The sequence below is a fragment of the Hordeum vulgare genome, chromosome 4H (genome assembly GCF_904849725.1).
Source record: "Hordeum vulgare subsp. vulgare chromosome 4H, MorexV3_pseudomolecules_assembly, whole genome shotgun sequence".
NCBI lineage: Eukaryota > Viridiplantae > Streptophyta > Magnoliopsida > Poales > Poaceae > Hordeum > Hordeum vulgare.
This window is the reverse complement of record NC_058521.1, coordinates 479,232,454-479,255,245: the sequence shown is the minus strand read 5'-3', so window position 1 is coordinate 479,255,245 and position 22,792 is coordinate 479,232,454. Positions and strand designations below refer to the sequence as shown.

At 48.2% G+C, this 22,792-nt stretch overlaps 1 protein-coding gene across 2 annotated transcripts; it reads left to right on the top strand.

Annotated features, from left to right (window-relative positions):
• The first annotated feature begins 459 nt into the window (after positions 1-459).
• LOC123449035 (RNA polymerase sigma factor sigB-like) lies at positions 460-3,609 on the top strand. Of its 2 annotated transcripts, none has more exons than XM_045126101.1 (6): positions 460-947; positions 1,126-1,659; positions 1,798-2,028; positions 2,123-2,263; positions 2,771-2,968; positions 3,093-3,609. In XM_045126101.1, exons 1-6 carry the CDS (start codon positions 696-698, stop codon positions 3,384-3,386), a joined length of 1,650 nt encoding a protein of 549 aa, XP_044982036.1. In that variant the 5' UTR covers positions 460-695; the 3' UTR covers positions 3,387-3,609. The 2 variants fall into 2 exon arrangements, with proteins under 2 accessions (XP_044982036.1, XP_044982035.1); XM_045126100.1 differs by having other exon boundaries at positions 484-947; positions 1,129-1,659.
• Positions 3,610-22,792: the final 19,183 nt, after the last annotated feature.

Here is a 22,792-nt window from a genome sequence, read left to right as displayed (position 1 = left end):
GTGCTAGGGTTTGGTTGCCGACGAGGTGGCGAGATGGGGACAGGTGGGTTTTCGAAGCACATGAGGTCGAACCTACCACACGTTCGGATTAAAAAAGGCCGACCGCGGCCGCTGACGCGTGTGCCCGTGAAGGGTGGCCGTCATAAATTAAATTGAGTACCGGTGGTTGGGGCGGACAGCGAGAGGGCGCGCGCGTCCGCTTCGATTCCACGCCGACGCATTTCAGTCTCAAATTTGGACCGGAAATGGATCGGCACATACGCATTTTGACAGTGGACTCGCGCGTTGAACCATCAGTTTTATCCACACATATCTAAACAAACAGCGATGGATGAAATGGATCGTTTCGTAAAAATTGCTCTTATAAGAGAAGGACTCTTTTTTGCTAGTAATATCTGAAACTCTTGACCGGACCGGGCAGATCCGCGGAGGCTCGTCGCTCGTTTTCCCGCCCATGACGCGGAGGTGGTCACCGCCTCTCCCGCACGATCCTGTCCCCACCCTCTCTTATCCCCTTCACCCTCTGGACCAAGAGCGCCCACCCTCCCGCTTCTCCCCGACCGTACGGCCGCACCTCACCACCGCGCTCCCTGCCCCGCAATGCATGCCACACTAGCCACCGCCATCACCTCCATCGGCACTACCAAGAGCTAGCCAGCCAGCGAACACGAGGCGCATTCGCCGCTTACCTAGGGATGTCGTCGTGCCTCGCGCCGCAGTTCAAGTGGCTCCCTTCCACCCGCGCGGTGGTCCCGAGGGAGCCCGGCGGCGGCGGCTGCGCGGCAGGCGGGAGCTGCCGGCCAGGGAGGGTCCAGTGCGCGCTGTCCTCCGCGGCCGTCGTCGAGGCGGAGCGCCTGGAGTCCTTGGCCGCCGAGGCGAGGCGCCTGGTGTACCACGGAGCCGTCGACGCCGGGCTTCCTCCCCCTTCGGATAACGCGAGCCTCCCGGTAATGTCTGCTCACGTCACGTGTTCGGTGCTGTTGCTCCGACGGCCGTGCTTGTCCGCAACTCGCGATAACTGAACTGTATTATACGTATTTCCATTTCCATCGGGGAGATTGGTTTGGAGTGGGCTATGCTGAAATATGTCTGTCCTCGTCCCTTTCTTGCATTGGATGTTGGAAGCAGGGGGACTTCGGGGAGGCGCTTCTCAACCAAGAAGCGGTGGTGACGGCTGCGGCCGCGGAAGCCGTGGCTTTAGCGCGAGCGGCCGCGGAGGTCGCCCGAGAAGTTGCCCGGATGGTGCAAACGGACGACCGTCCAGACGTCGGCGACAGCCATGACGTGGTGGAGGACAGCTACTTGACAAGGGAGGTCCTTCGCACCGAGGTGCGGCCGGGGTCTCGGTATGCTGACGCCCGTTTGCTGGACGACACGGGGTTCGTCAGCATCTTCAGCGACGAATCCGAGTCGGACGACGACGAGCAGGGCGCACGGGGCGTGGCTGTCAAGTCGGCACGTCAGCCCGAGAGAAAAGCTCGGAGAGTGAGGGCGGCGATGAAGGCGGCTAAATCTTTCAGTGATCGGAGGCCCGTTATGGCGTCCTCGAGGAAGAAGAGGGTCAAGGGCTGCCGAAATTCTCTGGGCTGCTTCTACAAGATGTCCGGACGGAAGCTTCTCACAGCGAAGCAAGAAGTTGAATTATCAGAAGGCATTCAGGTAACAAAGACTAAAACAATGCCAAGGACATGTGTGATTTCTTCATGCTGTACAAACATACTCCTGTTTACAGAGGGAGTACCAAATAATGATGTCCTGTTGCTGGTATCTGACTAACTTTATCATGAACTGACGCAGGATCTCTTGAAGTTGGAGGCTATCCAAAAGGAGGTTGCACACTACAACGGTGGTGAACCAACCTTCGGTCAATGGGCAGCGGCGGCTGGCACTGATGAGAACACTTTGAGGAAACGTCTCAGCGATGGAATTTACTGCAAGAACATGATGGTCAAATCTAACGTGCGACTCGTAATCTCAATTGCAAAAGAGTTTGAAGGCCCTGGGACAGAGTTTTCTGATCTTATCCAGGTATTTTCTTATACTTTTCAACGAAGGCGCCTCATGATTATAATTCTTCGGAAATGGAATGTTTGACTCGCATCTCATTCCGTGTTCAATGCAGGAAGGTATTCAGGGCCTTATAAGGGGCGCTGAAAAGTTTGATGCCTCAAAGGGTTTTAGGTTCTCTACTTATTCTCACTGGTGGATCAAGCAAGCAATACGCAAGTCGGTTCTAGAACAAACCCAGATAATTCGATTGCCAGTATGCCCTCTTTCCCTTTGCACGTTCACCACTCGCAATAATTTCTCTCTTAATTTCTTGATGTTTCCTTTCTAAAAAAATTCTTGATGTTGATGTAAGAACATTTGGTAATTACTAGTGATGATGATACGTTCCAATATAACACCACACGATAGTTTAGTGGTTTTCCATCTGTTTCATGATTCAGAAATTCCAGAGTATAGAACTAGTATGATGTAAGGTGATTCACAGTTATGACTTACAGTAGACAGCCTAGTTGATCAAATAGCATGAAATCTCGTAACCAATATAAACTCGACATCCTCTGTGTTCACTAATGATGTATATTGGGTAGAGATTATGGGACTAGTAACTGGGAATCAAACGAATAACTATGAGAATCAATCAATAATTAGAACAGACCAATGTTGCATCCGGATCTTTCTTTTTGAACCAATGTGATTCCAACTTTCCAAGGGTGCTGGTATGAGCCCCTATATAATTCCGAGGGTGCTGTTTGATTTATAGGCCCACATGGCGGAAGCAAGTTCCCGAGTGAAAGAAAGCCGGCGGCGGCTCCGCCGGCAGCTGAATAGGCTACCGACAAATGAAGAAATCGCGTTGGACACCGGCATGACAGCCAGACGGGTCGAAGCGGCAATGTGCCTCCCAAGGTACAGCGTATCCCTCACTGGCAAAGTCGGGTGCACGGACGTGACATACCAGGTATGCTCACTACGCTCTGCAAAGCCAATGTCTATCTGAATAACATACACCTCTGTCAGTAATCGCACTTGCGACTACTGAACCTAAATCCCTGCACTTTACCTGTTGTACATCACCACCACAGGAGATCACGGCGGACAAGAGCACGGAGACGGCGGAGGAGACGCTGCACAGACTGTTCATGAAGAAAGACGTGGACAAGGCGCTGGACAGCCTGACCCCTCGGGAGAGGGAGGTGATCAGGTACAGGTTCGGGATGGACGACGGCAAAGCGAGGACGCTGCACGACATCGGGCAGCTGATGGGGGTGAGCAGGGAGAGGATCCGGCAGATCGAGATGGCCGCCTTCCGCAAGCTCAGGAGCAAGAAGAAGGTGACGTCGCTACAGCACTACCTGGAGCCGGCAGAGAGCTGGTAGACATAGCCGGCCGTGTTATGAGTACGTACTACGACCTTAGCAACGCACGGCCTTTGCTTGCTGCTGCTGGGCCGTCTTTTTGAAGGATTAACGACAACCTGTATGGTACACTCTCGAGCCTCTTGTACTAGTATATATACACGGGACATTGTGTAAATGAACTAAACGTTTTTGTTTACAAGCTAATGCGAAGAATACGGCTTTAGTAGTCCATTTCACAAAACCGGCTATGTGTATCTATGCTTTTGCCACGGATAGAAGTTGCATCACTCACGGGAGTGGTGTAACGCGAAAAAATATTAAATGTTTTTGAATTTTTTTTGTAGATGAATGTATTAGTGTCGTAAACATGCATGACAATTTTCGTACGAGAAGGAGCAGGGGTGTTTCATCGGCAAAGAAAACAAATTTAGGGTGACATTTTGGGTAACTTTTGATGTTTAATTTATTTTTTTCACAAGCTAAATGTTTAACCTTTTTGCCTCAAAATTTGCAGGTAGCATTTGGATGTGACTAAGTACATAAATAAAATTTGTTTTGACTTTATTTTTACACAGAAGCATGTGCCCCGGGAGCCGAAATGCATTTCCGCATCACTCACATGCTTTTGTAGCAAAACAAAAACTTTGCACTCGATTATTTTCTACAATCTGGCGCATCTAACAATTTTAAAAAATCTCTAAAGGACCATGTGAGTTATATGACAAGGGGTGTGGTAGGAAGTTTAGGCACGGTTCTTTTTGCGCAGGATTCTACACAATTGAGATTCTGGAAAATTCTCTCAGAATTTGCTTCCTTCAGAATGTGGCGTCGAGTTCTTTTCTAAGATTTGAGATTCTGGAAAGAGTTGTGTACTAAAATGTTTGTACTACTCTTCGTGATGAATTGTTAACACTGTTGTTTCGGACAATGCCTTGTCGAACATGGACACAAAAGCGATTTATGAATATCATAAAATGGAGAATATTATATTTAGAATGATTTTAGAATTTTGTTCATTAGAAAAGCGGATGAACTAAATTTGTTTTGGGTTCCTTGACTTTCTTCATCTGTCATTACCATTTATGATTCTCATATTAGCATTTAACAACAGCATTCATCAATCTAACAACATTATTCATATAGTACCAATATTTAGCAATAGCACCAATATACAGTAGCATTAATAGCAAATATAATCTAGCACCATCCATTTATCAAATTGATACATCCATTCATCCATCTATGCAACAAATTTGTGAGTCTATCCAATTTAGTTGAGGGACTAGCCAAAATCATGAGATTCTGGTAAAATGCAACTATATTGAAGGTTTTAAATTGCACTAGGATTCTGTAGAATCCTCTCAAGATTTTGGAGAGGCAATCGAGTTCTTGTGGCTTAAGATTTTCCACACTAAGATTCTCTATAATCTGCTCGAAAGAATTAGGCCTTAGTCTCACCCCACTAGTGGAGGAGAAGTTGGACCGTTTATAAGGAATTATCTTCCACATGCTACTGAAGCTTTAGAAGAGAAGTGGTTCTCGCCCGCCTTGACTCGTCACGATGCGTCGTGGTTGCGGGAATGAGCCCAACCGAGTACACATATGTGCGTTTTATTTAACATACGCACCACGAATCCGAGACGTCGGGTTGTGGGTTGTCACCGACTCGGACCTGGGTGAACCCACGTCCTCCTACCCGAATGCACCTATATAGTGGATGCATCGGCAACCCTAGCCGCCACAAAGAAAAGCATATCAAATATGCTTTGTCTCCACGCGCACCGCCCCCGTTGTTTCTTTTGTTGCTGCCACTGGTGATCTCATCCCGTCCACCGCATACATAGTTGGCGGGAGAGCAAGCCTCCAAAACTCCGCCTCTTGTACGGGAAAGGGGCGGTTAGATTTTTGCTATTCTCCTCCGTTCATTTGCTTTCGGTACAACGTCTACATCCGCGTCGCCTTCGTCACCGCCATAGCCATCGTAGCCAACCGACTTGTTGCCCAGAAGGTTGTTGCTAACAACAAGGTGGAATGAAATATTTCATGATGTTGATAGATGATTCTACTAGATATTACTATGTATATATGTTAAATACTAAAGATGAGGCTCCACGCTACTTTAAGATATATAAGGCAGAAGCTGAGAATCAACTTGAAAAAGAAAATTAAACGAGTTCGGTCAGAACGTGGTGGAGAGAACTTCTTTATTAAGTTTGTTTTTTTCTCTGTGGAATATGAAATTATTCATGAGAGGATACCTCCCTATTCGCCCCAATCAAACGGGGTTGTCGAACGAAAAAATTGTACACTAACAGATTTGGTTAACGCCATGTTAAATACTTATGGTTTATCCAAGGTATGGCGTTAGAGGCTATATTGACATCATGTCATGAATAAGGTTCCAACAAAAAATAATGAGTTCACTCCCTATGAACTGTGGCAATCAAACAATTATTATCACTATAAAGAGTTCAAAGGACAACATGCAGTACACCAAACATAGAAGAATGAGATTAAAAGTTGTTAGCCGTTTAAGAAACTCGAGAGTGATGGCGGTGGATTATATCGACTCGGCTAAGAATATGGTTGTGACAGCCCGAGACCGACGCCCAGAAGATTCCCCCCTTTATTCCGTTTCCGTCGTGTGGCTATTTTATTTTGTTGGTTGCATCGTCATGTAGTTTGCATCATCGCATCATGCATGGCATCATGTCAACTGTGTTTTGTCGGTGTTGCTTGTTGCCGTGTTGTTGGGTGTTAGTGCTTCGTGAGTGTGACGTCGTTTGTTGGCGTGATGAGAATGCGTGCGTGAGAGCCGCCGCTAAACCCTTTTGCACCGAGGGCCTAAGACCTTTACTAACCCCTCTCCCCTCTCATTTCCTTTTTGTGGTTTGGCTAAAGATTTTAGTTTTAACCCCTATTTAAAAAAATAAAGATTTGTCTTCTTTTAAAGAAAAATCTTTTTATTAAATGTAGGGGCAACCCTTGGGTTTTTATTTAATTCCTTCTTTTGTTTTATTTTAAAACCGTCTTATTTTCTTTTCTCTTTTAAAAGGGCTTTTATTTTATTCGTTAAATGAAAGAGGTTTTGTTTTATTCTTAAAAAGGTTTCATTTTTATTTGTTTTAAAAAAAGCCCAATCTATTTTTAGAGTTGGGTTTTTTTTTAAAGGAGCAAAGGCATTTCCTTTATTTTATTATCCTTTTTTTCTTTGTTAAAAGCCTTTTTTAGTTAAAAACTGTGTGTTTTATAAGTGTTAAAATAAAAAATAAACCAAATAGGGGGAGGGAAGCCTGCCCAGGCCAGCCGGCCCAGGCCCAGCAACCCTCCAACCCTAGCGAGCCCCCTCGTCCCCTGTTTCCCTCGTCCTCCCGCAGCTGCCGAGCCCCTCTGTTCCTTCCTCCTCTCAGCACCTCCTCCTCGCCCGATCCCTTCTTCCACCTCGCCTCCCTCGCCCCCTTCTCGTGGCTCCCTCTCAGCCGCCGCGCGCCGCCCTCGGCCTTGCCCGCGGCTCCCGTCGCCGATGTGCCCGCTTCGTTCCCCGCGCGCCTCCATGCCCTAGGTCGCCGCCGGTCATCCTCGCCATGGCCGCCGCCTTCCGCGTCGTCCCCGAGCTCGCCGTGCTGCCGCCTCGCCCGCCGGTGCCCTGCCCGCCGCCTGCTGTGCCCCGCGCCCTACCGACCTCGTCTCGCTGCGCCGCACCCGCCTCCAGCCGCCTGCTCGCCGGTTGCGCCTGCCTCACAGCACCTCGCCCCCAGCCCCGTCGCCCGAGCAGCTCCGCCCCGCCTGCGCCGTGGCCTGCTGCCGCCCGTCGCAGGAGATGCACCTCGCCGGCCTCCTCCTCCCGAGCCGCGCCTCCCCGTCGCCGTGCTCGCCGGTGACCGCCCGTTCCCTTGCCGACGCCGAGGTAGCACATCGCTGCCGTTGCTGTTGCTGCGCTGGTGCCGAGTCGGTGTTGTTGCTGCTCGTGCCGCCATGCCGTGTCGCCCTGTTGCTGTGCGATGTGGCTGCTGTGCTTGCCTGCCTGTTGCCGATTTGATGCTGTTGCCTGCTGGTTTTGCCTGTAGCCGCTTGCTGTTGCTCTTGCTGCCGTGGCTATCGTCTGCTAGTTGTTGTGCCTGCTAGTATGCTGTTGTTGCCGCGTTGCCGTTGACTAGTGCTATGCCGGCTGATGCATGTTGCTAGTTGCTGCTTGCGTGCTTGCCGTTGTTGGCTGCCGTGCATGTTCGCTGTAGCTAGATGTGCTAGTTGCTATTGCTAGCATTTCTAGTTGTAGTTGTTGCTTGCCTGGCTAGCTAGCTAGTTGCTGTAGATGCTAGAGCTTGCTTGCGTGTTGCTGTTGCTCTTAGTTGCTGCCGCTTGTAGCCGTGGCCTCCGTCGCTAGCTTGTGCTGCTGTTTGTCGCCGCCGCGTGTGCCATTCCCTCCTTCATGGTTCCGACGAGACCCGAGAACCACGACGCCCTCGACGACCCCCGGAAACGAGTTCGACTTCCTCGACGTCGCCGAAGACCCGTGATCGACTACCGACGCCGAAGACCTGAGAACCACGACGCCGAGCGAACGACTACCGTCGACGAGACCGTGTACCACTACTTCAACTACCAGCGCGTGTACGACTACTTCCACGACGACCACGACGATCTTGTACCCCTTCACCGATCAAAGGTATACCGATGAGACGTGGTCGAGAACCGTATGCATGTGATGTATGAGTTGTATCGTGTGTATGCACCGTATGTTTTGCGTTGTATGTAGCTGTAGCACGTTGTATCACTTTTGTTGTGCCCCGACACATGGGAACCCGATATACGGGATCACCCCATTCTTTAATTAACGTTCCCGCACTCGCTTCCTATACGTTGGCACGATATCTCGACGAGTATCGAGATAGGAACGTTGCCGTGGCTTCGTTTCCATGTTGCCGACATAGTTTCCCTTTCGCTCGCCGTGGCGACACCTTGCTTCTTTCCCTTCTTGCCGTGGTGTGATGTCTTGCATGCATGACGCATTCATGGCATATAATCTTGTGTTGCATGTTCTTGTGCCGTAACTCCGTTCTAAGTTCGACGTGCTGTCGACTAGGTTGTCATGTAGATCCGTCGCTTCACCCCTTGCCATGTTAACAACAATTTAATCTTGCTGGTAAATTAACGGGAGTGAATTAAATAATTAAACGTGGAGTTTCGTCGATATGCAACCCGTTGCACATCGAGCTTCACTTAATGTGTAGAGTTTGCGTGAGATGAATTGCCATGCCATCCCTTGCATCTTTGAACTGATCATGCATCATAGTAGGTTATGCCTCATGTTGTGCATCGTGTGGTGAATATTTGTGTTGATGCTTGTTTCCGGTTTCCCCGTCTCGATAGAGTTCCGCAAGCGTGTCGGATGTGAGGACCCGTTCGACTACGTTGGTTTGCCGACTCCGCCGAGTTGTTCTTCTTCCAAGCGGGATCTCAGGCAAGATGATCATTTCCCCAGATACCATTACTATCATTGCCATGCTAGTTATTTCGATGCTATCGATTATGTCTCATTGCCTACCACTTGTTAAAAATCAGCCTCTCAACAATGCCATGAATACCTTCAACCTGTTCGACCTAGAAAACCACTGATTGGCTATGTTACCGCTTGCTTACCCATGTTGTTAGCGTTGCTAGTTGCAGGTGCAGATGCTTCCATGTGATAACATGGGTTCCTTGTCATATCACCCTATTAAATGATATTTAATTTAATGCACCTATATACTTGGTAAAAGGTGGAAGGCTCGGCCTTTCTAGCCTGGTGTTTTGTTCCACCTTTGCCCCCTTAGTTTCCGGCTACCGGTGTTATGTTCCATAAATGAGCGCTCCTAACACGATCGGAGTTGTTATGGGGACCCCCTTGATAATTCGTTTTAGATTAAAGCTGGTCTGGCAGGGCCCAACTTTGGTACTACATTTGCCTAATAACTAATGAACTGCATAGCGAGTAATTAACCCGAGGAAATTTAATCAACCCCCGTGCCAGTGCTCCTCATGAGTGTTGGCCCCACCTGAGCGATGTCCGGCGCCCCTCTGGTCACCCGGAGGTTTAGCGATCCCGACGTCTAGCTCATCCGCCGTGTCCTGAGAACGAGGTACGCGACTCCTATCGGGATCGTCGACACGTCGGGCGGCCTTGCTGGATTAGTTTTACCTTTGACGAAATATCTTGTGCATCGGGATTCCGGTGATGCTTTGGGTAATCTCAGAGTTGAGGTTTTCCACTAGGGAACCCGATGAGATCGCGAGCTTCGTGATTGAGGATTTCTATGCGGCTTGTGGTAATTTGTGATGGACTAGTTGGAGCACCCCTGCAGGGTTAAATCTTTCGGAAAGCCGTGCCCGCGGTTATGTGGCAATGTGGATACTTTGTTTAACACTAGTTCTAGATAATTTGAAGTTAACTTAATTAAAACATGCCAACTGCGTGCGTAACCGTGACTGTCTCTTTCGTGAGTTCCTTCTCCGATCGAGGACACGGTGGGGTTATGTCTGACGTAGGTAGGTGTTCAGGATCATTCATTTGATCATCAGTAGTTCACGTCCGTTATGCGTAGATCTTCCCCCTCTTATTTCTTGTACTCGTAAGTTTAGCCACCAAATATATGCTTAGTCGCTGCTGCAACCTCACCACTTAACCATACCTCACCCATTAAGCTTTGCTAGTCTTGATACCTTTGGAAATGAGATTGCTGAGTCCCCTATGGCTCACAGATTACTACAACACCAGTTGCAGGTACATGTAAAGGTTACTTGACGCGAGCGCGTTGATTGTTCATTTGGAGTTGCTTCTTCTTCTTCTTCTTCATCGATCTAGGATGGGTTCCAGGCCGGTAGCCTGGGATAGCAAGGATGGACGTCGTTCTTATTTTCTCGTTTGTTTTCGTCTGTAGTCGGACCCTGCTCTTACTCTTGATGATTATGTAATGTACTGATGTGACTCTGATGTAGCTTGTGGCGAGTGTAAGCCAACTCTTTATATATCTCTTCTTTTCAGTACATGTACTTGTAACGATATCCATTCTTGCGACACAACGAGATGCGCTTCTATCCCTGACGAGGCCCTCGTGCCAAATTGAGGATAGGGTCGCATCTTGGGCGTGACAAGTTGGTATCAGAGCAAGGACCGACCTAGGAGCCCCCTTGATTGATCGAACTTGGCCGAGTCGAGTCTAGTGAAAAACTATTTGAGTCTAGTTATATATCGGAGAGTAGGATTCTTTTTTCTCCTCTTCTATGCTCTGGTGAGGAATCTTGACGTAATAATTTACTCTACTCCTCTTCCCACTCAAATTTTTTTTTACGATCACGCGGATATTTTTGGAATCTATATGATGCCGATGTGACGGAGTTCTGTCTTGGTGCCTCCCGTCTGACTTGATTTTCTTCCGGGGAGTTGAGCTCCAGGGGATTCTTGAGCACATCGTTATCATTCAGATTTCTTAGTATCTCAGAACGAAGGATGTTCGTAATTGCTTCAATACTAGTAGTGGCGAGATAACCCCGATGTCCCCAGTACTGGTGCAGATTGTTCGGGAGTAGTGCCATACTTTGTATCGTTGTGATCACGAGGGTCTGTTGTAGATGAAGGTCCGAGATTCTGGTCGTGTGTTGACGGATGTGATACAAGTGACGGGTTAGTATATGAGTTGTGTGATTATTACTCCTTGTATCCGTGTACCAGATTGCATGACCAGATATTTCGGGAATTCATAGGTGGGAATTCAAGTAGTTGCTTATAGGACAATCTTCCAACAAATGCATGATGTTTGGTTGGGGTTCGACATCTAGTGGATTCGTTTGTTCACGGTCGACTTACAGCAGTACACGTTGTGTCTTCAAGAGTCCTTGTAGCTTGCTACGACTCGGGGACGCTTCGTATGTCGGGTGCACTGCCTTGCACTTGATGACTACTGTAAAATCGAGCCCGTGCGATCCTGTCCACGAAAATATCGGACGAAATCTTTGTCATGAGTTTGTTCTGGCTCGTTTCGTAAGCCTCTCCCTTTGTTTTGTTGATTTTGGTAATTCAAGTTGCTTCGATGTCAAGTGGTGTTTTCAGGTCTTTCCTAATTTGTGTTCTCATATTTTTATGTGAGCGCTAATTCTTTTGTTCAACCAGTTGTCTTATCAATTCTTGTCAACCGGAGTCCTCGTATCAATTCCATTCATCCGGTATGTTTCTCTCCAAGGGAATTCAATCCTCTCCAATTTTGCAAGATCATTCTCTCATTTTATTCCGGAGTTCATCTCATCACCAGGTAGTCTTTGTTTTTTCCCACCCTCCCACCCTTTTTCTTCCTTTTTGTAGCCGGTGATTCATTGTGAACATTCTTAGGAGTCGAGTTCATCATTTCTTCATTTTGTTCCTTACAGGTGAATTTAATTCAGTTGTCCGTGTTCATCATATCCTATTCATCCTTGTAATTCTTTTCTGTGTTGGAAATCCTTATTAGCCTATCTTGTTATTCATTTCTCTCTAGTCCATCCGGGGTGCTGAAGTTGTCTCAGAAGTTCTAATTTTCAATCTTTTAATTATTTCGAGGTGCTAACCTCATCTAGTTTTCTTATACTGGTGCAATATCCCTCTCTCTAGCAATCTTTTCAACGGTGATTTCTTCGAGTGGGCCCATAACCCACAGGTTCTTTCCCAGGATCTTTCCTGGCTCTTTTAATCGTTTCCCAGAGATCATTAATTCTTTTCAACTATGACGTAAGTATGAATTTCATCAGTCATACCCCTTCTTCAAGATCTATTTGAGTTAATTCTCATATTTGGCCAACCTTGCATTCTTCATTATTCCGGAGGTCTCAGTAATTCTTGGTGTTGTTCTCAATCATTCTCAGCTTGCTATCCGACGGAGTGTTTCTCTCGAATCTTGGTCCATTCTCTTGGAGATTCATCATTTCAGCTTCGTGTTATCATCTTGAATTTGTTTCCAATCATGAGAATCTGGTTCTTGCTATCCGATGCATTTCTGAGTTGTTTTTATTTCTCGTCCCCCGAAGGCCATCATTTCAGAAGACTTCTTCGTTCTCAGCTTTCAGCTTTCATCCTCAATTCTTCTCAAGTGTTGTCCCTCGTTCGTCTCTCGATTATCCGGTGCCTTGTTCAAGTTTTCTCTCAGGTGGCTTATGATCTCTTCATTCTCATGTGTCTCCATGCTTTCGTGGTGTTCCCATTCAATTGTGAATTCTTACCGGTGCTTCCTTCAATTATGCTTCAAGTGGTGCTTATCTCTCTGTGCCTCTTGAAGATTCATTTCTAGTAGAATAAATGATATGCTAAATCCGTTGCTTGTCATCAATTTAATTTGATGAAGGATAAGCATAACATAATTTTTATTCTTGTTCTTCCTTCTTCCAAGAGATTTCAATTCTTCTTCCGGAGTGGCTCACGATATCAATTCCTTTTCTCAAGTGTTCTTATCTTTATTTTCCGGAGTTCTAAGTTTTCTCAAGTATCTTTTCGTGTTGCTTCATCTAAATCTTGGCAAGGTCATAATCTAGTTCTTTTCTACCTTCATATCTTTGCATCATTCATTTGTATACGGAGGTCCTTCTTGGTGGTTCGTCAAGGTTTCAATTCGTTCTCAAGTGTTCTTCAAGATTCTTGTTGGAGAACCTCTAGTATCCTTTGTCTTGCATTTATATGTGCAATTGTTCTTCCTTTATCCTTTGAGGTGGTATTATAGCATTCTTGTTAGTGTAGGAGTCTCGAAGAGATTGTGTTTCAAGAATGAGATAATTAAACCCACCAATTCTATGATCATGAGGTATTTGCAACCCATGATTCTTCATTGAGCTATCTTGATTTGGATTTCACCTAAAGCTTTTCCTATGGATTGTGCTGTCATGGTGCTTGTCATTAATCCATGTTCTCGATGTATCCTCTTGGTGTAAGATTTGTTCATATCTTGTTTCTCCCAATCAATCCTTGTTTCTTTTAGTGGTTGATTGTCACCTCATATTTGTTGAGATGATTTTCATAAGCCCACTACTATCTTGTTCTTTTCGTTGTTGTTTTCCAACTACTCCGTCTATTCTTCTATCCGGAGGCTCTTCAATTCTATTGTGATGATAGTTGTCATTCCTTTCTTCATTCTCTTCTTTCGCTTGAGCTAGTTCCTATTCTATTGTTCCGGAGGCTTCGTGTTATTGCTCTTTTGGGTCAATCTTGTTGTTCTACCAAGATCATGGTGTTCCCTTGCTCTATTTAGTTGTTTGTTATGAATATTGTCTAATTCTCCTACCTTTTCGAATTTTCTGTCCCATTTTCCTATTGAAGTGCTGCCGAAATTTTCCGTGAATTCTGGCTTCTTTCTCATGTCATTCCTCATCTCCTTGCAACCTTCAAGGATCGTTGGTTTCACTCGTTTGTCAAAGAAGCGACTAAGTTTTCACCTCTTGTTATTTCTCATCCTCTCCCCCCTTTTCATTCTTGGATCTCGGGGCGAGATCTTCTTGTAGTGTAGGAGAGTTGTGACAGCCCGAGACCGACGCCCAGAAGATTCCCCCCTTTATTCCGTTTCCGTCGTGTGGCTATTTTATATTGTCGGTTGCATCGTCATGTAGTTTGCATCATCGCATCATGCATGGCATCATGTCAACTGTGTTTTGTCGGTGTTGCTTGTTGCCGTGTTGTTGGGTGTTAGTGCTTCGTGAGTGTGACGTCGTTTGTTGGCGTGATGAGAATGCGTGCATGAGAGCCACCGCTAAACCCTTTTGCACCGAGGGCCTAAGACCTTTACTTCCCCTCTCCCCTCTCATTTCCTTTTTGTGGTTTGGCTAAAGATTTTAGTTTTAACCCCTATTTAAAAAAATAAAGATTTGTCTTCTTTTAAAGAAAAATCATTTTATTAAATGTAGGGGCAACCCTTGGGTTTTTATTTAATTCCTTCTTTTGTTTTATTTCAAAACTGTCTCATTTTCTTTTCTCTTTTAAAAGGGCTTTTATTTTATTCGTTAAATGAAAGAGGTTTTGTTTTATTCTTAAAAATGTTTCATTTTTATTTGTTTTAAAAAAAGCCCAATCTATTTTTAGAGTTGGGGTTTATTTGTTTTTTTTAAAAGGAGCAAAGGCATTTCCTTTATTTTATTATCCTTTTTTTTCTTTGTTAAAAGCCTTTTTTTAGTTAAAAACTATCTGTTTTAAAAGTGTTAAAATAAAAAAAACCAAATAGGGGGAGGGAAACCTGCCGAGGCCAGCCGGCCCAGGCCCAGCAACCCTCCAACCCTAGCAAGCCCCCTCGTCCCGTGTTTCCCTCGCCCTCCCGCAGCTGCCGAGCCCCTCTGTTCCTTCCTCCTCTCAGCACCTCCTCCTTGCCCGATCCCTTCTTCCACCTCGCCTCCCTCGCCCCCTTCTCGTGGCTCCCTCTCAGCCGTCGCGCGTCGCCCTCGGCCTTGCCCGCGGCTCCCGTCGCCGCTGTGCCCGCTTCGTTCCCCGCGCGCCTCCATGCCCTAGGTCGCCACCGGTCATCCTCGCCATGGCCGCCGCCTTCCGCGTCGTCCCCGAGCTCGCCGTGCTGCCGCCTCGCCCGCTGGTGCCCCGCCCGCCGCCTGCTGTGCCCCGCGCCCTGCCAACCTCGTCTCGCTGCGCCGCGCCCGCCTCCAGCCGCCTACTCGCCGGTTGCCCCTGCCTCGCAGCACCTCGCCCCCAGCCCCGTCGCCCGAGCAGCTCCGCCCTGCCTGCGCCGTGGCCTGCTGCCGCCCGTCGCAGGAGATGCACCTCGCCGGCCTCCTCCTCCCGAGCCGCGTCTCCCTGTCGCCGTGCTCGCCGGTGACCGCCCGTTCCCTTGCCGACGACGAGGTAGCACGCCGCTGCCGTTGTTGTTGCTGCGCTGGTGCCGAGTCGGTGTTGTTGCCGCTCGTGCCGCCATGCCGTGTCGCCCTGTTGCTGTGCGATGTGGCTGCTGTGCTTGCCTGCCTGTTGCCGATTTGATGCTGTTGCCTGCTGGTTTTGCCTGTAGCCGCTTGCTGTTGCTCTTGCTGCCGTGGCTATCGTCTGCTAGTTGTTGTGCCTGCTAGTATGCTGCTATTGCCGCGTTGCCGTTGACTAGTGCTGTGCCGGCTGATGCATGTTGTTAGTTGCTGCTTGCGTGCTTGCCGTTGCTGGCTGTCGTGCATGTTCGCTGTAGCTAGATGTGCTAGTTGCTATTGCTAGCATTTCTAGTTGTAGTTGTTGCTTGCCTGGCTAGCTAGCTAGTTGCTGTAGATGCTAGAGCTTGCTTGCGTGTAGCTGTTGCTCTTAGTTGCTGCCGCTTGTAGCCGTGGCCTCCGTCGCTAGCTTGTGCTGCTGTTTTCCGCCGCCGCGTGTGCCATTCCCTCCTTCATGGTTCCGACGAGACCCGAGAACCACGACGCACTCGATGACCCCCGGAAATGAGTTCGACTTCCTCGACGTCGCCGAAGACCCATGATCGACTACCGACGCCGAAGACCTGAGAACCACGACGCCGAGCGAACGACTACCGTCGACGAGATCGTGTACCACTACTTCAACTACCGGTGCGTGTACGACTACTTCCACGACGACCAATACGATCTTGTACCCCTTCACCGATCGAAGGTATACCGACGAGACGTGGTCGAGAACCGTATGCATGTGATGTATGAGTTGTATCGTGTGTATGCACCGTATGTTTTGCGTCGTATGTAGCTGTAGCACGTTGTATCACTTTTGTTGTGCCCCGACACATGGGAACCCGATATACGGGATCACCCCATTCCTTAATTAACGTTCCCGCACTCGCTTCCTATACGTTGGCATGATATCTCGACGAGTATCAGGATAGGAGCGTTGCCGTGGCTTCTTTTCCATGTTGCCGACATAGTTTCCCTTTCGCTCGCCGTGGCAACACCTTGCTTCTTTCCCTTCTTGCCGTGGTGTGATGTCTTGCATGCATGACGCATTCATGGCATATAATCTTGTGTTGCATGTTCTTGTGCCGTAACTCCGTTCTAAGTTCGACGTGCTGTCGACTAGGTTGTCATGTAGATCCGTCCCTTCACCCCTGGCCATGTTAACAACAATTTAATCTTGCCGGTAAATTAACGGGAGTGAATTAAATAATTAAACGTGGAGTTTCATCGATATGCAACCCGTTGCATATCGAGCTTCACTTAATGTGTAGAGTTTGCGTGAGATGAATTGCCATGCCATCCCTTGCATCTTTGAACTGATCATGCATCATAGTAGGTTATGCCTCATGTTGTGCATCGTGTGGTGAATATTTGTGTTGATGCTTGTTTCCGGTTTCCCCGTCTTGATAGAGTTCCGCAAGCGTGTCGGATGTGAGGACCCGTTCGACTACGTTGGTTTGCCGACTCCGCCGAGTTGTTCTTCTTCCAAGCGGGATCTCAGGCAAGATGATCATTTCCCCAGATACCATTACTATCATTGACATGCTAGTTATTTCGATGCTATCGATTATGTCTCGTTGCCTACCACTTGTTAAAAATCAGCCTCTCAACAATGCCATGAATACCTTCAACCTGTTCGACCTAGCAAACCACTGATTGGCTATGTTACCGCTTGCTTACCCATGTTGTTAGCGTTGCTAGTTGAAGGTGCAGATGCTTCCATGTAATAACATGGGTTCCTTGTCATATCACCCTATTAAATGCTATTTAATTTAATTCACCTATATACTTGGTAAAAGGTGGAAGGCTCCGCCTTTCTAGCTTGGTGTTTTGTTCCACCTTTGCCCCCTTAGTTTCCGGCTACCGGTGTTATGTTCCATAAATGAGCGCTCCTAACACGATCGGGGTTGTTATGGGGACCCCCTTGATAATTCGTTTTAGATTAAAGCTGGTCTGGCAGGGCCCAACTTTGGTACTACATTTGCCTAATAACTAATGAACTACATAGGGAGTAATTAACCCGAGGAAATTTAATCAACCCCCGGGCCAGTGCTCCTCATGAGTGTTGGCCCCACCTGAGCGATGTCCGGCGCCCCTCTGGTCACCCGGAGGTTTAGCGATCCCGACGTCTAGCTCATCTGCCGTGTCCTGAGAACGAGGTACGCGACTCCTATCGGGATCGTCGACACGTCGGGCGGCCTTAATGGATTAGTTTTACCTTTGACGAAATATCTTGTGCATCGGGATTCCGGTGATGCTTTGGGTAATCTCAGAGTTGAGGTTTTCCACTAGGGAATCCGACGAGATCGCGAGCTTCGTGATTGAGGATTTCTATGCGGCTTGTGGTAATTTGTGATGGACTAGTTGGAGCACCCCTGCAGGGTTAAATCTTTCGGAAAGCCGTGCCCGCGGTTATGTGGCAACGTGGATACTTTGTTTAACACTGGTTCTGGATAATTTGAAGTTAACTTAATTAAGACATGCCAACTGCGTGCGTAACCGTGTCTGTCTCTTTCGTGAGTTCCTTGTCCGATCGAGGACACGGTGGGGTTATGTCTGACGTAGGTAGGTGTTCAGGATCATTCATTTGATCATCAGTAGTTCACGTCCATTATGCGTAGATCTTCCCCCTCTTATTTCTTGTACTCGTAAGTTTAGCCACCAAATATATGCTTAGTCACTGCTGCAACCTCACCACTTAACCATACCTCACCCATTAAGCTTTGCTAGTCTTGATACCTTTGGAAATGAGATTGCTGAGTCCCCTGTAGCTCACAGATTACTACAACACCAGTTGCAGGTACAGGTAAAGGTTACTTGACGCGAGCGCGTTGATAGTTCATTTGGAGTTGCTTCTTCTTCTTCTTCTTCATCGATCTAGGATGGGTTCCAGGCCGGCAGCCTGGGATAGCAAGGATGGACGTCGTTCTTATTTTCTCGTTTGTTTTCGTCCGTAGTTGGACCCTGCTCTTACTCTTGATGATTATGTAATGTACTGATGTGACTCTGATGTAGCTTGTGGCGAGTGTAAGCCAACTCTTTATATATCTCTTCTTTTCAGTACATGTACTTGTAACGATATCCATTCTTGCGACACGACGAGATGCGCTTCTATCCCTGACGAGGCCCTCGTGCAAATTGAGGATAGGGTCGCATCTTGGGCCTGACAATGGTAGATCCCTTTACTAAAGGGCTCTCTCGTGTTGAGATGGATATGAGACTCGGTAACCCAACCTATCTGATCAGAGATCCAGTGAAGTAGGACATGTGAAAACATGCTAGTTGTTAACTGAGGAGAGTAACTTAACCCACTCTGTTAGAGATGCAATACTCTCAGAAACTATATGACAGGTTGACTTTTGTCTTAATGTGTGCCAAAGCTTGTATAAGCAAGATGATATCCTACAAAGCAATCTTTCGAGAAACACACCTATATGAGCTCGACTGCTGGTTAGAGTATATGAGATTGGGATGATCTTTGGTAAGTTCATCAATAGGCTAGGAGTGTGACTAATATGCTCCACTCAAGGGGTCAACATTTGGTAGACTAGTACATAATACATTTGGTGAAGCTTCTTTACACCAAACTGATAATTCAAGGCATAGTCCATTATTCGGTTATGAAGGAGTGTAGCTACTTGGTCTAGGTGGATGTTCAACCTTAATAGGTCTCCACTGGAAATACTGGTATATTAAAATAGTGTTTGGATGTGATAACAACACAATGGACCCTTGAGATCTGGTGGGGGGTTGTTGAAATATAGGGTATGCCTTGGGCCCATCTAACAATTTAACCAAATCTCCAAGGCCCCATGTGGGTTATATGACAAGGGGTGTGGTGGGAAGTTTAATCCCACCCCATTAATGGATGAGGAGTTGGACCTCATTATAAGGGATTATCCTACATGTGCTATTGGAGCTTGAAAAGAGAAGTGGTTCCCGCATGCTCCTCCTCCTCTACACGCCTCGCCACGCCACGCCTCGTCACGATGTGTCGCGGGGCGCGGGTATGATTGAGCCGAGTGATATGTCTTCAACATATCTATATTTTTTATTGTTCCATGCTATTATATTATCAATCTTGGACACTTTATATGCAATAATATGCTACTTTATATCATTTTTGCGGAACTAACCTATTAACCCAGTGCCTACTACTACTTGTTGTTTTCTGCTTGTTTTTTGTTTCCTGGGAAATCAGTACTAAAGGAGTCCAAACGCTACAAAAAATTGATGATTTTTTTCTGGACTAAAGAGACCCTGGGAGCTTCGGGAGGAGACTAGACGAGAAGCGAGGAGATGGCAAGGCAACAGGGTGCGCCAAGTGTTGGAAATATGCCCTAGAGGCAATAATAATATGGTTATTATCATATTTCCTTGTTCATGATAATCGTCTATTGTTCATGCTATAATTGTATTAACAGGAAACAGTAATACATGTGTGAATAAATAGATCACAATGTGTCTCTAGCAAGCCTCTAGTTGGCTAGCTCGTTGATCAATAGATGATCATGGTTTCCTGATCATGGACATTAGATCTCATTTATAACGGGATCACATCATTGGGAGAATGATGTGATGGATAAGACCCAATCCTAAGCATAGCACTAGATCATGTTGTTCGTATGCTAAAGCTTTTCTAATGTCTTTTCCTTCAACGGTGAGATTGTGCAACTCCTGAATACCGTAGGAGTGCTTTGGTTGTATCAAATGTCACAACATAATTGGGTGACTATAAAGGTGAACTACGAGTATCTCCGAAAGTGTCTGTTGGGTTGGTACGAATCGAGACCGGGATTTGTCACTCCGTGTGACAGAGAGGTATCTCTGGGCCCACTCGATAGAACATCATCATGAGCTCAATGTGACTAAGGAGTTAGTCACAGGATGACGTGCTACGGAATGAGTAAAGAGACTTACCAGTAACGAGATTGAACAAGGTATAGGTATACCGACGATCGAATCTCGGGCAAGCTCTATAGCGACACACAAAGGGAATTGTATACGGGATCGATTGAATCCTTGATATCATGGTTCATCCGATGAGATCATCGTGGAACAAGTGGGAGCCACGATGGGTATCCAGATCCCGCAGATGGTTATTGTCCGGAGAGTGTCTCGGTCATGTCTGCATGCCTCCCGAACCCGTAGGTTCTACATACTTAAGGTTCGATGACGCTAGGGTTATAGGGAATTATTATATGAGGTTACCGAAGGTTATTCGGATTCCCGGATGAGATCTCGGACGTCACGAGGAGCTTCGGAATGGTCTGGTGGTAAAGATTGATATATAGGATGGATGGGTTTGGACGCGAGTGTTTCGGGCACCACCGGCAAAGTGTCGGGACCACCCGGAGGGTTCCGAAGGCCCACCGGGAAGGGCCACAAGACCCGGAAGGTTATATGGGCCAAGTGTGGGTAGGAACCAGCCCCTGGGTGGGCTGGTGCGCCCCCCACACCCAGCCCATGGTGCACCAGAGAGGAAGGGGGGTGATGGGGTAATAGTCCTAGGGTAGGGTCATAGGCCTGCCCTGCAGGTCCTACCCAAGGACTACCCTTCATAAGGGACAAGGCCCTTAATCAGTTCCGAATGAATTAAGGACTTCCCATCATCCCATCGGTGACGATTCCTCCATCATCCAGTCGGAGATGAGCATTCGGAGCGTATCAAACTTACCGACTGGATTCCACTCTGTACATCATAACCCCCCTGGAGGGCAACGGTCATACGTTTTCATGTACCTTTATTAGCATTTAAGGCATACGTTACCTGTAACGTAGACATTTAATCGCCACTACTCCACCCCTGTGCACCGAACCGTTGTGAAGGGCAGCGCACTCTATATAAGTCGCCCTTCCTCATTGGTGCAGGGGTTGGCAATTCATTGTAATCCATATCCACTCGACATCAAGCTCCAAGAGCACTGAGACATAGGGCTTTTACCTCCAGCGTAGAGGGGCCTGCACTCATACAACCTCGCCGTAGCTAAGGCTCTGCCCATCCTTTCGTACCCCATACATCTACTGTTAGACTTATACCCACGACAGTTGGCGCCCACCGTGGGGCAGGCGTCTAAGCGACTTCCGGCGAGTTTGCGACTACATCTTTTCATCATGTCATCCGGTGGAGATTTGAGCATGGGTCACGAGATCCTCTTCGGCGCTCTCTCCTTCATCGTCGACGATTCAGCATGGCTTCGGGATGCCCCTCTCGACGTCGAGGCACTCCCCAGTCGCGGGGCTACGCACTTCCGTGCCGGCGCCCGCGGCATCCTTCTTCTCCAGCAGTCGGCTTCGGTGTCGACCTTCGCCCCCGTCACGCGCCGCAACAAGCGGTCTCACCGCCTGCGGCTCCAGCGTTGGGTGCAACACGCCCAGGCGCGCTAGAGCGCGTCTTCACAAGTGGCGGTCCTCGAGTCGGTTGTAGTTGCGCCGCCGTCCCAGTGCTCGGACTCAGTTCCGACTGAGTTTCCTTCCGAGTACGTAGGTCGCGGGCCTGCAGCCGAAGTGCACATGGCCAACTCCCATGAAAGCCCCCGCCAAACCGGCCGGAACGAGCACGAGGTCAGCGAAACATCCGGCGCTCGCCGTCAGCCCCGCCGTTCTGCCAGTCGGCGTACTCATCAGAGCAACGTGGAGGTGTTCCGCACACCCGTCCTCAACCTGGCTGCCGCCGCCAAGATAGCCGATTCCCTCCAGCCGACTGATTCAGAGGCTGGCAGAGGGATCGAGCAGATCTGTGCCCTGCTGCACACGGCGCAGCAGCAAAATTTGGCGGTTTCTCAGTCGCGCAACAGGATCCACAATAGTTCCGTTCGCGTGAACACGCATCGGTCAGTTCACAGCCCCGGTTCTCATCAGCGACTCAGGGGAGGCAGCCGTTCCATGAATCCCGAAGATCGTCGCCGTTCACGCACCCCTCCGTGGGGTGGGCCCTACGGGCCCCGACATCATGATGATCGGTGCTCGGTCGGTGACACTTATGATCCAAGGCCTGACGCAAGAGGATATATCGCCCAGAGGAGGGTCGACAGGGGCTGGGACCACCGCGATGTTCATGATGTAGACCGTCCGAGTGGAAGCAGGACCATCGTCTCTGGCCCCAAGTGTTTCAGTCGAGCCATCCGTTCGGCTGACATCCCTCCCAATTTCCGATTGGCGATGGGGATCAGCAAGTTTACAGGAGAATCCAAGCCAGAAACGTGGCTGGATGACTACCGAGTGGCAGTCCAGATCAGCGGAGGAGACGACCAGGTCGCCATGAAACATCTCCCCGTGATGCTCGACGGCTCGGCACGAGCATGGATAAACCAGTTGGCTCCTTCAAGCATCTATAGCTGGGCAGATCTGGCCCGAGTCTTCATCAGGAACTTCGAGGGGACGTGCAAACGCCCTGCTGGTCTCGTGGAGCTCCAGCACTGTGTCCAGAATCAGAATGAGCCCCTGCGCGATTTCATCCAGCGTTGGACAACCCTCTACCACACGGTGGAGAACGTCACAGAGCACCAAGCAGTCTGCGCTTTCAAGGCAGGCGTGCG